This window comes from Fringilla coelebs (genome assembly GCF_963513975.1).
Source record: "Fringilla coelebs genome assembly, chromosome: 1".
Lineage (NCBI taxonomy): Eukaryota > Metazoa > Chordata > Aves > Passeriformes > Fringillidae > Fringilla > Fringilla coelebs.
Genome location: NC_140028.1, coordinates 19,670,286 through 19,685,916, shown reverse-complemented (window position 1 = coordinate 19,685,916; position 15,631 = coordinate 19,670,286). Strand labels below are relative to the sequence as shown.

Below are 15,631 nucleotides of genomic sequence, written 5' to 3'. Positions count from 1 at the left end.
AGATTAGAGGTACCAAGGCTGCATAGAAGGTTTTTAACAGCTGGAGTTACTGGGATGAGCAGCATTATGTATTGTATTTGCAGAGACCTCCGTGGCAGGGAGGAATGACCTCCATGTTCTCAGAAGGCTAATTTATTATTTTATGATACTATATTATATTAAAAAATACTATACTATACTATACTATACTATACTATACTATACTATACTATACTATACTATACTATACTATACTATACTATACTATACTATACTATACTATACTATACTATACTATACTATACTATACTATACTATACTATACTATACTATACTATACTATACTATACTATACTGAAAAGATTCTTACTCAATGCTAAAAAGGTAATAATGAAAACTCCTGACTCTTTTCAGAGTCCTGACACAGCTTGGCCCTGATTGGCCAAAGAGTCAAAACAGCTCACACCAGAATCCAATGGAACAATCACCTGTGGGTAAACAATCTCCAAACACATGTGAGCACAACACAGGAGAAGCAAATGAGATAACAATTGTTTTCTTTTTCTCTGAGGCTTCTCAGCTTCCCAGGAGAAAAATCCTGGGTGAAGGGATTTTTTTCAGAGAATATGAATGCTACAGTTAGGTCCTACGAAAATACAGTGAAGTAGAAATTGAGAAAATGGGAGTTTAATGGCTTATAAGCAATAGTGCAATTGAACTACACAAACAGGTGCATCAAAGGTGTGTTTGAACAGGGTGGTGTCAAACCAAGGTGCTGCTCAGCTGTGTTCCAAGCAAACACAGACCTGGTCACCAGCAGCTGAGTAACCCCAGCTTTGGCCCTAGGATGTGTTGTCTTGATTGCCTGTCAACAGCTGCTCCTTCAGAGTTATTCCATGTTAGCTTCTCCTCGGAATGAGCCACTTTTGCTAGGAACACGCCTGTGTCTTCTAACATCCCAAAATTCACAGAAGCTGCCAGTAGCCAGAAGACAGCAGCAGTAACCAGACAAGGGTTCCACATGTTCCAAAGGATGCAGATTTTCTTAGTTCTGTTGCATGGTTTTCTCTCCCCTAGAGTTCTTATGGTTTAAGAATAGTTGCAGAAAAGGAAAATTTTGCTCCTTCTACTTCAGATCTCAGTCAAGTTAGGATTTTGTCCTTGCAGTCAGACAAGCATTTCCCAGCCCCACCAGAGCAGCGCTGTCTTTGCAGCCGTCGTCATCTGGCTGTTGGCTGGGAGGCTGCAGCAGCAGCGCTTTGTGTCACACCAGGCAATACTGACAGACCTGTGTTGCCCACTGCTGAAAAGTTAGGCGAAGGCTGCTGCAAAATACATGGAATAAAAGATAAAAAAGTTTTGCCACAGTATTTCTTATAACTTCTATTTATTTTTCTACAAGCAGGCAGCCTCAAACAGAGGGAGAATGAGGAATGGGATCCCAAGGCATTTCATGTTTAGATTCCTTTCTGACAAGGAATAAATCATTTCAGCCCAAATGTGCAGCTGAAATATATATAAAAAATCCAGCAGAAAACCCCAAACCAAGTGCAACACAAAGCTAGTAGTAGAGCAGGGTGTTGGAGAAGGGTCAGGCTTATGGAGAATTCATTCTCTTGGCTTCAGAATGCATGCAGAACTCAGGCTGACTTTTGAGACATGTGGTCTACTGAAGATACAGTCACTGAACTCAATGACTGTGGCGATTTTTCAAACTATTTGCTAGCCATGGCTGTGTCAATATACAATTAAGGTGGGCTGAAGGAAGATGCATTGGGGTAAACTGCTTGGTTTTGGTCAAGTCATTGCCATAAAATTGTGTCCTTGCTTGAACCTGTATCCTACTCAGCTGACCCTGTTATTGCAGTCTGGATTAATTCAGACCCTGTGTCTTTCCTGCCAGCAAAAGCACTGTCACCATGGTCTCTCAAGAACAGTTTGACAATATTACATGCACTTGCTTGGCTGTCATAGTCCTGCTTTGTTAATTTTGGTACTTATTTCTGTGGAAGTCTTACTTTTAAATTATTCTCAATTGCAAGAATAGATATTTTTTCTACATTAATTTGCTACAGGCATTTCAACCAAGTCATTTATTAATCATAAGTCACTTCAAAAAGGCCATGTGAAAATTTTTCTGTGCAGATGACAGGTATTATCCCTTTATTCCTATGTGATGCTAGAGGAATAGACAGAGTATTTGTAATAACAATCTGGTGTTCCCCACAGTGCAGCAAGCTATTTTATTAGCTACCCCCAGACAGCTTTATTAATTGGACTGTCCTTCAGACAGCCTTGGTGGTGAAGAATGTGTTCATAACACAGCTGAAAGTATAAATCATCACAGTATTTTTCAATTTGAAAAATTTATTTCCAGTTACCTGCTGTCTTCCTCTGGGGCAGAACACAGACGTGCATAATGCAGGACATATGTACCCTTATTGATCTGGAGGCCTCAGGATTATGGAGAGGTGCTGAACACTTTGCAGCCTCTTTGCCCACAGCTATTTTGCACAACACAGAAGCAATACCCTGCAATCACAGTGAAAGCTGTGGTCTGAGGTAGAGCATTGCTTATTAAAAACTAGGGATTTTCCTCTCAAAAATCATCCTTTAAATCTTCAAAGGTTTCTAGTGGTAAGGAATTATAAAGACTTTTTATATCACCTGAGAGATAGTTTATTCAAGAGTATAGCAGAATAACATTATGATAGAACATAATTTCACTGTTAATAATTCAATGAAATATTCCAGCCTTCATTTTAGGTAAATATATTTGACCAGCTGTAGGCTTAAAGCTAGCAGTGTTCAAAACAAGATCTCAGTTTCAGGAACATAATTTCAAGCAAAAGAGCTTTCTTTTCTTCTCCCACAATGTTTACTCAGAGGGTTCCCTGCCCATTCTTGATTTGATATGTATCAGTGCTCATAGTGCTGTTACTTTATCCCAAGCTGTGTCTCCACTGACTCCATGTATGGATCCACTGACCAAGGCCCTTCAAGTAAGGATAGTTTTATCACAGTGATAGTTTTATCCCATATCTCTAGGGCTCTTTGAACAGCAAGAACAAATGCAAGCAGCTGGTTTATGTGGAGCAGTAGTTGTTCATTGTTTCTTATAATGTCACTCTTATAAGTCACTGAAATAAGCTACTGGTGTTGTTGTCTGAACACAGTGCAGAGCTAGACCAGAAACCATCAAGGTTGGATGCTGCCTACCTCAGAATTTAAATGAGTTCTGGAGTAATTGAGGACAACCCAAGAAATATAACTCCAAAGGTGCAACATCTAACTCAGAAAACCCATAAACCAGAATCTCCTGGAGGCTGGAAAGATATCCATTGATGGACTTGTTGGAGATATTTGTCTAGATGATGCAGTACAGCCTTTCTTTTATGTAGGAGTGATAAATGTCCCTGTCAACCCAAACTGTTTGTGTGGAGCAATTGGAGCTGAGAACCCCTACTTCAAATGCAAGACACCCTGAACTAGTCAGGAAAAAGGTTCTAGTGAAAATTGAATGACATAGAGAAGTTAATTTCTAACTGACAATTTTCTAACTTCTAGTCATTTCCCTGGACTAAGCAATAGTCTGTATGAGTATAGTTATTTTGTCCTCATAGTGTAATTCATAATATTCTACATACACATTGATACATTAACATAACTTCCAGAGGCTGATCACGACCTGTGTATTTTCCATATTTAGGGCAGTTGTTATTATTACGACAATATTTAATCAGTTAATATCTTAAACTAGCAGATTCCATGCTCAGTGGAGTACTCTATTGCAGCCAATACCTGGAGAAACTGTTTGAAAAATAAGGAAGTGCAGAGTTAAGAGGGGGATGCTTAGCATTAAATTGTTAGTCTAATAAAATTATCCTCTAGCATTGCAGAACTTTATCATTTTACTTCACTCACTTTGAAATTTCAGAGTTGTTATGATCCCTTCCTCTCAAATCAATATCTCACTGCAATGTCATAAACCTCTTTTATTTCCAGGATCAAATAATGTAGTCAGCTATATACATATATAGAGACCTAGTTTAAGAACAGTATTGACAAAATCCAATGTATATGATGCGAACTTCATTGTAACAGATTATTTGTCTCTATTCAGTATCTTTAGCAGCATAGTAACCCCTATTTTATGCTGCTAGAGATATCAGGACTATGGTGAATCAGTGACAGGGGTGTACTTACCCCACTCCAAAGTAGGGTTTGAGAGTTAATTAAGTCTTTCCCTCAGAAATTTGATAAAATGTCTAGATCTGAGGAGTTGAGAGTGATAATGTCATTTGCCTCCACTTTCAAAAGGATTTTGACAATGTCTCAGAATATACTTGTGCACAAATTATGATGTTATGTCTGGATGTGCATGCCACTAGAGGGGTAAAAAACTCGTTCGATGATTGGGCCCAGAGAATAGTGGTGAATAATTCATACAATACCTGTCTACCAGTAATGAGCTGAACACTAATTTCTTCTGCAGAAAAGAGAATTTCTTTCTCTTTGTCAACTGCTATTGTGCTGCAAAAACGATACCTGAAGTTAGTGGGATTCTTGAGAAACAATATGTTGAAAATATTGCAGAATGGGAAATGCAGTTGTAGAGCTGCATCTGAATTCAGAAGATCATATTTAAATTCTTTTCTCTCAAGACTTCCAGTGACTGTGTGCAAATTATTTGATTTCTTTGTACTCCCCTAATCTGTGGAAACTTAAGCCAAGCAACTTAATGATAGGGTAACAGTGGGCAGCTTGGCTTGGAAATAGATTAGGGACTGATCCTTCCAGCAGCTCTGCAGGCTGATCTGAGGGCAGTTTACCATTTGCAGCTACATGGGAGATGGATGTGCTGTAACTGATTTAGCAAAACCTGAAAGGGGAAATTAATGCAAGGCCTAATTTATCACTGCTGTTCCCTGTATGGCTGTGACATGCATGAATTATTGTACAACGCACAGTAGAATATCACTGTTATTCTACACATAATATAGGTGTAGAATGATGATCAGCAGTACTTTACTGTCTTAAATTGCCTTTAGATTAAAGAAAAAGTCCCAGTCGGTGGATATTAGCGGGCCAGGATGCAACCCAGAGGCAGCAGAAGCTCAGACACCTCAGCCCAGCAAACCTTTGCCTGCCACTCAGACAGCAGCCTCCGAGGAGGAGCAGGACAGCAGCGCCAACAGCCAGCGGCGCAACCCGCGGAGGAGCGACCTGAAGAGATTCTACACCATTGGTGAGTTTTCTTTCGCAGGAAAAAAATCAAATGTGCTCTTTATGAAAGCAGGGTGTGTTCCTTTATTTGTGGTTTATTTCTTTTGCTTCATGGCAGCTGGCTACTAAGTTTACAAATGCTCACAGCGAGCAATAAGCTATCATACCTTAATGCTGATGTCAAATTGCTGTAAAGAATTAACCTGCTTTATTTACCTGAATTCTTTCTTACTCCTTTTTTATTTTTTTCTCCATAAGAAGAAGTATTGAAGAAGGCATGCTTTAGGAAACGCTTTAGGAAAAATTAGAAAAAATGCTTAGGAAAAATCCATTGTAATTCTTACAATGGATTGCATTGGAATTTCAGCAGAGGTTGTTTAGAAGGTTCCTGATTAGGAAGGATTTCCAGTTTGGAGAGGGAGGAGTCATACTGAGTGTAAAGAATTTTTTATGGGGCTTATTGGTATCTTTCCCTGAATATTTTGGTTTTCTGGACTTTAATCTGGAATGTCAGCATCTACATGAGTCTTTAAAACCATCTTAGGCACTCTGGAACGTGTTTTGCAGCCTGCTTCCCCATAAATAATTTTGAGATTCTGCTTGACTCCTTTTGACAAGGTTGGAAGGGACCACAGTAGTCATCTGATCTGATCTCCCTGCTCAAGCAGGCTCATCCCAGAGCACGTGGCACAAGATTGTGTCCAGATGGCTCTTGAATATCTCCAGTGAGGGAGACTCCACAACCTCTCTGTGCAACCCATTCTAGTGGTCATCTGCACAGTAAAGTTCTTCCTCATATTCAGGTGGAACTTCCCATGCACCAATTTCTGCCCATTGCCTCTTGTCCTGTTGCTTGGCAATAGTTTGTGAGCTGTTGAATTATTGCAGTATAATGTGATTGTTTCTTCTGCTCCAAGGGAACTATTTACATGTCTTTCACTTGTCTAAAAGATCAAGAAAAATGTGTTTCCTTAGACATCTTTCACTGTGTTATGTCTGATCCCTTGAAACTGGCTGTCATTGTAAGTCATGTTGCTTTTAAAGAAGGAAACTGCACTAGCAATCTACCCATTTTAATAATGAAGTCTGTACTTTAAGTGGTGAGTGACTGTATGTGTTTGCATTTTGTGACACCCAAAAATTTTGCTCTGTGGTGTTTTTTTCTACCATTTTCTTCAAATAATCTTACAGAAATATCAAAGATAAGCCAAGATTGCTTTACACATGAAGCAGGATTTGGAGTGCAGGGTGGGTTTCATAAGAGTAATAATTAGAGTAGAAATCCACCGCATCATCAACATCAGTTCTAAACCCAATTCAATGTTAAAACATATTATTGCCCATTTGACCATAGTTGAATATTCTTCTGTGAGTACCCAAAACACAGTCTGCATATGGAACTACAGATTAAGATTTCTGTTTATCTGCTTGTTAAATTTGACTCTCTGCAGTTTCTTTTGGGACTCTTTATACAATCTTTATATTGTGAACTCCAATCTATATCTGCTTTGAGTGATCACAGGCTCTGAGCCCTAGTTGCTCAGGATGTAACCTCTGTGCTGAAGTAACAGAAGGTTGTTCATACTTTTGAATAATTTGTTTGGATATTGTGCAGCACTTTTTCAACAGACTTGTTGACTGGAAAAGGCCTCTGAAGGTTGCATAGTTTGGTGTCCTGTTTAAAGCAGGACCTCAGCCAGCACCAGATGAACAGCCAAGGCTTTGTCTTGCTGAGTTTTGACAGTCTCCAGGGGTGGATACTCCACTGCCTCTCTGCCTGTCATGCTGGAACATGGACAGTGTGTCCACAGAAAACAGCAGTTGTAGGCAATTTGCCCATAAACAGATGCTGATATTAGTGAACAACAGTTGCAGACCCTAAGGAAGTATGAGGGGAACAGACCACAGAAAGTGGCAAACTTGCGTGTTTTTTCCAAATATCATCTTCTGTTATCTTTGTACAGAGCATTGGGAGAGTCCAGAGCCATCCGGACTGACCCAGGAAGGGAGAGGTGTTGGGTTTCTGTTCTTGTACATGCAACCTTGGCACTTGTGTAAACCACAAAGATTAAGTTTCTAGAGCCAGTATTACTGCATAGTGCATGATGTCTGACTTTTGCTGACAGGCAAATTAAAGAGACAAGAGTTTCTCAGTATCTTCTCAAATGTTTGATGGCACACGTTCCTGATGACTGAACATGAATGGTTCCATCTTGGACAGCACAGTGCTGACACCAGATGAACATGTTTACTGTATTGACTGAGTTGCTCCAATATTGAGTCTATGGCTTTGGTAACCTGAAAGAATAATTATCTTCTTAGAGCATATGTTAATTTATGACCTATATCACCCTATTGACAAAAAATAAATTTTCTGTCACTTGTCTCAAAAATAATTTCTGATATTTAAAATATAACCAAATCATTTGTTACTTTCTCAGGATGAATGTACTGACACACCTGTAGCAGACCCTTACTTTAAAATATAAAAACCCCTCAGATTCCTGTGATGTTGTGTGTAAGATTGGCTGTTATTAGCATTAACAAGCACTCTAGAGCTGTGGCTGACCTAATACAATTACACAGAGATTTACCTTGTTTTGCCCTTGTTTTTTTCATGTTGCTGTACTAAAAGCAACCTGTGTTTAAGATCAAGTAAATGGATTAAGAAAGTATGTTAGAAAATCAATAATATCGGCTAACTTTTTTCTTTTACTTTAAAATCAGTATTCTGTTACATTAACCTCAGAACAAATTGGCAAATGACAGTGTTTGTGGCAGTGAGTAACTGAGCTTGAGCTAACAAGTGCCAAATGTGCTTTGTGTTACTCTCTTGCTCTTTAAGAATTTATTTTAAGTAATTATCATGATGTGTAAAGTCTCTATAGATATGACAACCGAGTTCAAATCCGTTAAAAAAAGTATCACATCTATGTTTAGACTTGTGCATACAGACAGTTTGTGTTTTAAAATGGAACTGTCAGCATCACATTTTCTATTAAACTTAAACTTACTTCAGGGCCTATCTGGATTTGTTAATATCTGCCCATTTTATTAAATAGCCATGCAACTTATGATTTTGTGTCAGAAATGTGTAACCAGTTTTACTTTATCAATTCATGGAAAGTATTAAAAAATCAAAGATATTTTAAAAATATGTGGGTTTTTTGACCTGACTATGCAGGAAGCACTTCAGAGATCTTTCTATAAATCAGACTCTGCTTTGCAGATCCAGAGATGAGAGCATTTATCTTGCACACATATGCCTTGCAGAATAAATTGTAGCAGTTTGTGTATGCTTGCAGCTACTGTGAGTAGGCACAGGCAATTGTCTAAAAGGTTGTGTTTCTAAAGGCTCTCTAGCATCAGAATATTTTTAATTTGTTGTTTGTGCCACCTTATGGGCACACAGTTTTATCCAGACCTTCCAAAACTGATTGAGTAATGAGGAAGGAATGTCTGGTAATTCCAAGAGATTTTAAAATTTCAACAGCACTGCTCCTACTTTAGACAGCTATAAACAAGTTCCTTATTTTGCATTTCATCTTTCCCACAGACTACACTTCAGGTGCTTTCCAGACTTAGTGAGTCTAGCTGTACTTTTTAAAACTGGGGGGGAAAGTAGGTAAGAAAGAGAAGAACTGAAGGGAATAGGCAATAAGGAACAAATTGTATGCTTGGTTGAAATGAAATAAAAAATGGAGAGTCGCTGAGGGGGATAAATAGCTCTTCCATATGGCAGGCTCAGCAGGCAGGAAGGCTCCAGCACCTCCAGTGCTGAACTGGTGTGAAGAAATTGAGTGGGAACCTCTAGATTAATAAGATGAGTGTAGGAAAAACAGTCTGTATGGTGGGTTGGATAAAGTTTTTTGGAGAACTCTAGAAACAGCACCCAAGACACTTAAAAATAAAAACCTAAATTAGACTTTTTAGATGCTTCAGGAACTTAAAAATTCAGGCCACTTATTTCTGAAGTGCTTTTTGTTGAGCAACTCCCTCAAAAGAGAAAAAGAAGGTGCCTAGGTCTTCAGCACTCTGAAGAGGGGCTGGAATTATTAAATGATGGAGAATAATTTGGGTAACCTGGACTGAAAGCAGTAAGGCTGTATCAGCCTAATGCCCTGTCCAGCTCCAAGAGCTACAGCAGCCAGTTGTAGGTGGCTGCATCACAGGTGTGCTGTTTTTAGGACCCAGCTGAAGGGTTGCAGGACTATTCTTCACAGTCTGCTGCCTCAGGATATACTTTTAGCCATTTCTTAAGGTGAATGAAGTAGTTAATGTTACCCTATAGAGACATGCATTTGAGGTGTACACCCAGCTGTGCTTAGATACCTCTAAGAGGACACAGGCAGTGGACTGCCTACCCAGTACCTGGTTTGTAGATGTAAAAGGCCTTCTTTTGTTCTATTTGACATTAAAATAAAACTGCAGCACTGCTATAGAGTAAATACATGATTTAAAAATAAGAAGGTTGGATAAAAATATTTTTCTGATCAGGCAAAAGAAATTATGAAAAAGGACAGAAGTTCACCCTAGAAAATGTTATAGTACAGTATTGGTGGGGAGATAAGGAATGCAGGTTTTTTTGGTTTGATTTTTTTTTTTTCATTCTATCTTCTAATAAAAGCCTTCATGCAAGTGTTGCTGTTGCTAGCACAGATAATTTCATTTAGAAAACAACTATCAACTGTCTCAGGAGGCATCTTTTGTTGGTACAATCTCTGTCACCAGTGGAAGGTGTTGCTGCTACAGCTACACACACTTAGTAGTTTAGACAGAATGCCTAAGTATGTGTATATGTACATAATATGCAGCAGGAGGACACTTGGGAAATACTAATTGCCAAAGTTCCCTTCCCTATAGTGGCCCATTTAAAAAAAAAAGTTAATTTCATATTCCATTTGTTAAAAAAAAAAAAGAGGAAAAAAGAAACAAGCCCTTTTCTCCTTCAGACTCTCTTGCAAATGAAGTCAGTAGAATTCTTAACAGAGAAAATATTTTCTGCTAGCTTAACCTTGCCATATTAGTACTCTGAATTAACTAATATAAAATCAGTGTGGAAGAGAAATTAAGCTTTTGGGATAAGCAAATCTGAATAAATACATATTAATTGACTAAGTTTGCAAAACAATTGTCTAGTAGTTAATGCCAAAGTGATAACTGGGAAAAGCCTGATTTTCATGTGGGTTTCTAATCTTGTTTATAAGAGACAAAGTTTCAGTGGGTAGTTGCTTCAAATTTAGCTGGGATTAGTTTTTTAGGGATTAGTTTAGAATCACAGAATGGTTTGGGTTGAAAAGGATCTTAAAGTTCATCTAGTTCAAACCCCTTTGCCATAGGAAGAGACGCCTTGAGCTAGCCCAGGTTTCTAAAAGCCCCATCCAGCCTGTTTAAGCCATAACTCTTACAATGATATGGAAACATTAAAAAAAAAATATTGTTTAGATATGCAATAGATTAATTTTCTTGCTGTTTGCATACATTCCAGTTTGCTTCCATAAAAATATTGCTTTAAAATATGTCTGGAATATATGTTTAAATGTGAATTCATACACATTTGTTACTAAATTTATATGGTGCCACAGAATCTCTGCCAATATAAAATTAATGTGTGCCATTAACATCAGTTCAAGTGGGGATTTCATATCTCAGGACTCACACCCTGCTGGAGCTGTTGGAGCCACTGAGAGACAGCTGGTCAGACATTACAGGGAATCTGCTGTTGCACTCAAAACTGGAAAGGGACTACATTGATACACCTGAAAATACAAGCTTATTTACAATCAAGCTGAGAGTTTCATGGAGTTTACTTCATGGGACTACCCCACTGTTTAAAAACAGAGTTAGGGGTTTGCCTCTTACCTTCTTCTCTAAAATAAGCATAAAATTTGTTTGAAAGACAGACATTGTGACTTGTGGTACTCTTGTTTTCAGTGTGCAAACCTCTTCCTGCTCTGCACGATTTTATTTGGGATGCTCTAGAAAGATATGATTCTTTCTACAAGACATTGTCTGATATTTGATGTACTTACTGTAGAGAGGTTTTCCTGCAAGGAAGGCTTCACTTTCTTCCCAAATAATGTTCTTATCATTTGGCCATTGAATATATTTTGCTTCTACTCTTCTGCATAATTGAATGTGGCTCCTTTTTGTAGTGACTCCCAAATTACTTTGGTTATTTGTTGCTGATACTAGCAAAGCACACAACACACATAGGTATATTAGCTGTTAGATAAATGGTGCAGCTTGATACAGTAGGTGCTGTAAATTTCAGCTTCACCTTCTCCCTTTTAGAGCAGAACAGGTGGGAGATGGAGCTTCCAACTTTGCCTCAGAGGATCCAGAAGCTGCTTGGACACATTTGCAGAGTTTGACTCTGTCTCATTCACTCCACTCAGAATTTCTTTATTGAACACTCAGTACTTTTTGAAAAGCATCATTCTGACTGCCTTCTTTCAAATATGTTTTCAGAAAGTTTTAAAGGAGGAGGCTGTTTTCCTAGCACCTCATTACCTGTTTGTGAGTGATAAGGAAAGGGAAATAATTTGTGGAATGTGCGGATAATATGGAAAGTGTCTCTCATAGCAACAGTAACTATGCAAAATCCTTACTCATTCAACCCTTCTGAAGATTTTTATTAGTGATTCAGATCACATAGCTACTCTGGATGAGCAAGCAAGCATTTATTCATGTCTTTGTTTTTCTCTTTTTTAGTATTTCAAACTTGGAGCCATTACAAGCCAGTTTTTAATGTTGTATCCTTCTTTTCTCCTTTACAGATACTCTGCATATCCTTTGAATATAAATTAGTTCTGAGCTATAGAGACAGCATCCACCAGAAAAGTGATGCTCATTAATGTCCTTTCATCTCAGTATTTCCCTTTTCTTAGCATCTGGTTTTGGTTTTAATCATATAGAATGCTATCATATCATCTGCTGAGTCATTTTGGGCACGAAATATTTCAGGATTTTCTAATTTTCTTGCTTTTCATCAGGATAAAGATGAAATCTTTTATAGTTCTGTAGGCAAGCTACCCAGTTTGCAAGATCAGTTAATTGTGCGTACTCTTGGGATACTAAAATTTGAATCTCTGGGGGAAGAAAAAAAAAAAACTAATCTGACCTATAAGCTCTCAGCTGATAGAGGCTGCATCACCCTCAGTCTCTCTCCCATTGGAGCTTTTTGTAGAAGAGAAAAGTGACTGAAAAAAGAACATGATTTCTAACATAGTGTCTCTTTTGAGTACTGGGAAATAGCAAAGTCTTCCTCCCAGCAGTGCAAGAGCAAAGAAGGAAATACTGGTTCAGTGCTGAAATAGTTGGGTGATTTAGTGGCAGCAGAGGCAGATAATGCTGAGGCTTTTGAATCTGGAGACATAGCTCTGGGAGAACAATTATTATTGGTAGTGGAAAAGGGCTAAGTCAGTGATTCTGAGAAAAATCTTGATCCAGAGGAGTTGATGGGATCCATTGGAATACATAGTAAGGATGCTGAAGGAACTGCTGAGGTCACTGTGAGATTCTCACTGTAGAAAGGTTATGGAGATCATGGGAGGCCCATGACATTTTGGAAAAGGTAAATGCTAGACCTCTTTTCAAAAAGGGCCAGAAGGATTGTCCAGGGCTGTTCCACAGGCTGTTCAGCTCCACTTCCAATGGCCACCATCTTCCAGAGCAGCCCTGTGTCCACGTTGGGGCACTGTGGCCACGGTGGTTGGACTAATCATGGCTGCAAAACTCTAAAGACAGCTGTCACCAAGGTCACCAGGGGCCTTGTGAGGAACAGCTCAGGGAGCTGGAGAAGGGACACGTTGAGGGGCACCTTACAGCAGCCTGTTGCTGTCTGCAAGGAGGCTGCCAATGAGATATCTGTAGTCTGCTCTTTGCAGTGCTGCAAGGCAGGACAATGGCACACAGCCAGACTGGAGATTGAAATATAAGAGGTTTAGGCTTAATATAAGGAAAAACTTATATTACACATTCTGTACAACAGAATGTACAAAGAGGTTGTGCTGTTTTTAAGACCCGACAACTCCATCTTCTATAAGTACAGGGAATGTTAGCACACCAAAGCACCTGTTGTGATTATTCATATTTTATTAATTCTGAAATCAAGTGCAGTTTTTTCAGACAGCTTGATAATTCTAGATAGCTAAAAAATGTACTAAAATTGATTATAAAAATTTGTTGTATTTTATAGTTAAAATAAAGTTTAAGGTAGCCAAATTTTTCTTATTCTCCACTCTCAGAAAAAAAAAGAATGTTTAAAAGGTCTTAAAATATGATGGGGGATCTCTTGGTCCAAGGGGAGTGTGATATTTCTGTTTTAGTGATCGTTTCAGTTCTCTGTATATATATCATGAAAGCTATGATTTTGGGGCATTAAGCAGAAACTCAGCTTTATTGATGGTGTCAAATGTCCTCATATGTTTTTTATTTGTTCCCTTAAACTTTCTTTAAATCCATAAAAAGCACTTCTGAGACGAGGGGTGTGAGGTTAGGAAAAGATATTATGGAAAGTGTTAAACCACAAATACTGCTGGTGACCTGTTTGCAAAGTGACTTCCTGGCCCTTAGAAGCTGACCCTGAGATGGTGAATGAGGCCATTGAGCTTCTTTGCATACAGCAAATATGTGAGCATGAAATCTAAGACCAAAATCTGGACTTATTTATTGTAGAATAGCTACACTGAAACCAAAGTCATTCTGGAATAAAGTGACCAAATCCAGCTGTGCAGGGACACTGATCCTGACCCAGCCCAGCCTCCACCTCCAGGTGGCCTGTGATGATGGGGTGGGACCATCTCCCTCCTGTTCAAGGAGGTGGTTTTCCTGTGAGAATGATCCAATGCAAGGACCTGATTCCAGCCATTTATACCATGCTAGAGCAGACCTTACCCATTGCCTGATATTTCTGGGTCCTTTACATGAGGGGCTACCAAATACCTTAAAGCCTGCACTGGGCGTCAAACAAGCTGTCATTTTATTTCTTCCTTTTAAACAGATTTTTACCCTTTCCTGTATTCATGTTTTCTGATTATTTATCATATTATTTTGCTGGATGTTGCTCGATAAATATTGCTAGATAAAGATCTTTCTAGATAAATGAGAGTGAGATGTGATTTTCAGTAGACAGATCTTCTGAGTTAGGATCACCTCCAGAACAGCTTGCTGTTAAGGTCCTCTTGGATTTTAACAAACTGGCTTGTTGTTTTGTTTCTTTCCCTCAAAAACATTATGGGAACTGAGTGTTGTCACTAAACCCTGATTTTTATCTTGAACCAGGAAAAACAGATTTTATCATGGAGTTATTGTACTGTTGAACATCCTACAATTACAGGGCATTAGTATGCACATAGCAGTATGCAAAGACTTCACAAGCATAAAATATTCAACATGTACAAAAATTCTTTTTATAAATTTAGATACTAATTGGCCAGATATGTTCATGAAAACTAAATAGTGGCAGCAGCCTGCTATGTTTCCAATGAATCTCATTAATTAATATGCTTGAGAGATTCTTTTGTTCTTCTAATTTGTAGAAGATAGGATGACAGTCTGTTTCCTCTGCCAGAGGAAATGTGACAAGTGTGACCTGTTCTAAGGGTTTTTGACTTGCAGTTTCTCAGGCACTTTTGCCATGCATTTATTTAGGAACCTGTGTGACCACTTGGGTATGGAATTAGGTGCTTTTGTCACCTATCTACAGTTTGGATTATGTTTTCCCCTTTACACTTGTATGTAAAACAGTGCTGGGGTTGGCTCTTTGATAGTTTGCCAAGTTTCTGATGTTCTTGCTCTGAATAAATCTCAGAGAAAATAGCTTCTCCCTACAATCATTTTTAAAAACATAAATGTACTAGGAAATAAAAATATGATTTGAGAAATTTGCTTAAATTCTGTCTACAAAGTAGATGACATTCTATTTAAAACCAAGAAATTCTCATTTTAATAAAACATGAGACACTTGTTGTTCACAGGTCAAGACTTCCCAACATAACTGCTAATGTTGGCATGAGTTAGGCACTGAAATCTGCTGGGATCTTGGAGAGAAACCATCACCAGTGTGAACCCTGAGAAAATGCTGAATTACACCACTGCTGACTCTCAGCTGTCTAGTGGTTTGGCCCAAACTCAGCTCCAATAGTAAAAGATAAATCCCTGTGGGATTGCAACTACATAATGCACAGTTGAGTTGATTTTGATATTTTTAGTTAGAGTAGTGCACCTTTGTCATGTTATCTGACACTGATCTAAATCTGCACTGATTTCTTGTGGTTTTTTTAATCAATATTTCAAACCTGTCAGATAGAAGAAGATAATATGCCAAATGAAAAATATAAAACTTATTTCTTATTCAATGTTTGCTGGAAAACAAACCAAGCCCAAGCAGTTTAACCTTCCTTAAACACCACATTTCTCTGCT

At 38.4% G+C, this 15,631-nt stretch overlaps 1 protein-coding gene across 4 annotated transcripts in view; it reads left to right on the top strand.

The window, feature by feature from the left end:
- OXR1 (oxidation resistance 1) overlaps positions 1–15,631 on the top strand; it is a gene marked incomplete at its 5' end in the record, with an annotated part of 262,257 nt that overhangs the window by 125,266 nt on the left and 121,360 nt on the right. For all 4 annotated transcript variants that reach the window (XM_084201108.1, XM_084201111.1, XM_084201109.1 and 1 more), the window contains one exon: positions 5,031–5,227. In XM_084201108.1, the coding sequence (XP_084057234.1) occupies positions 5,031–5,227 (197 nt within the window). The remainder of the gene's footprint in view (positions 1–5,030; positions 5,228–15,631) is intronic.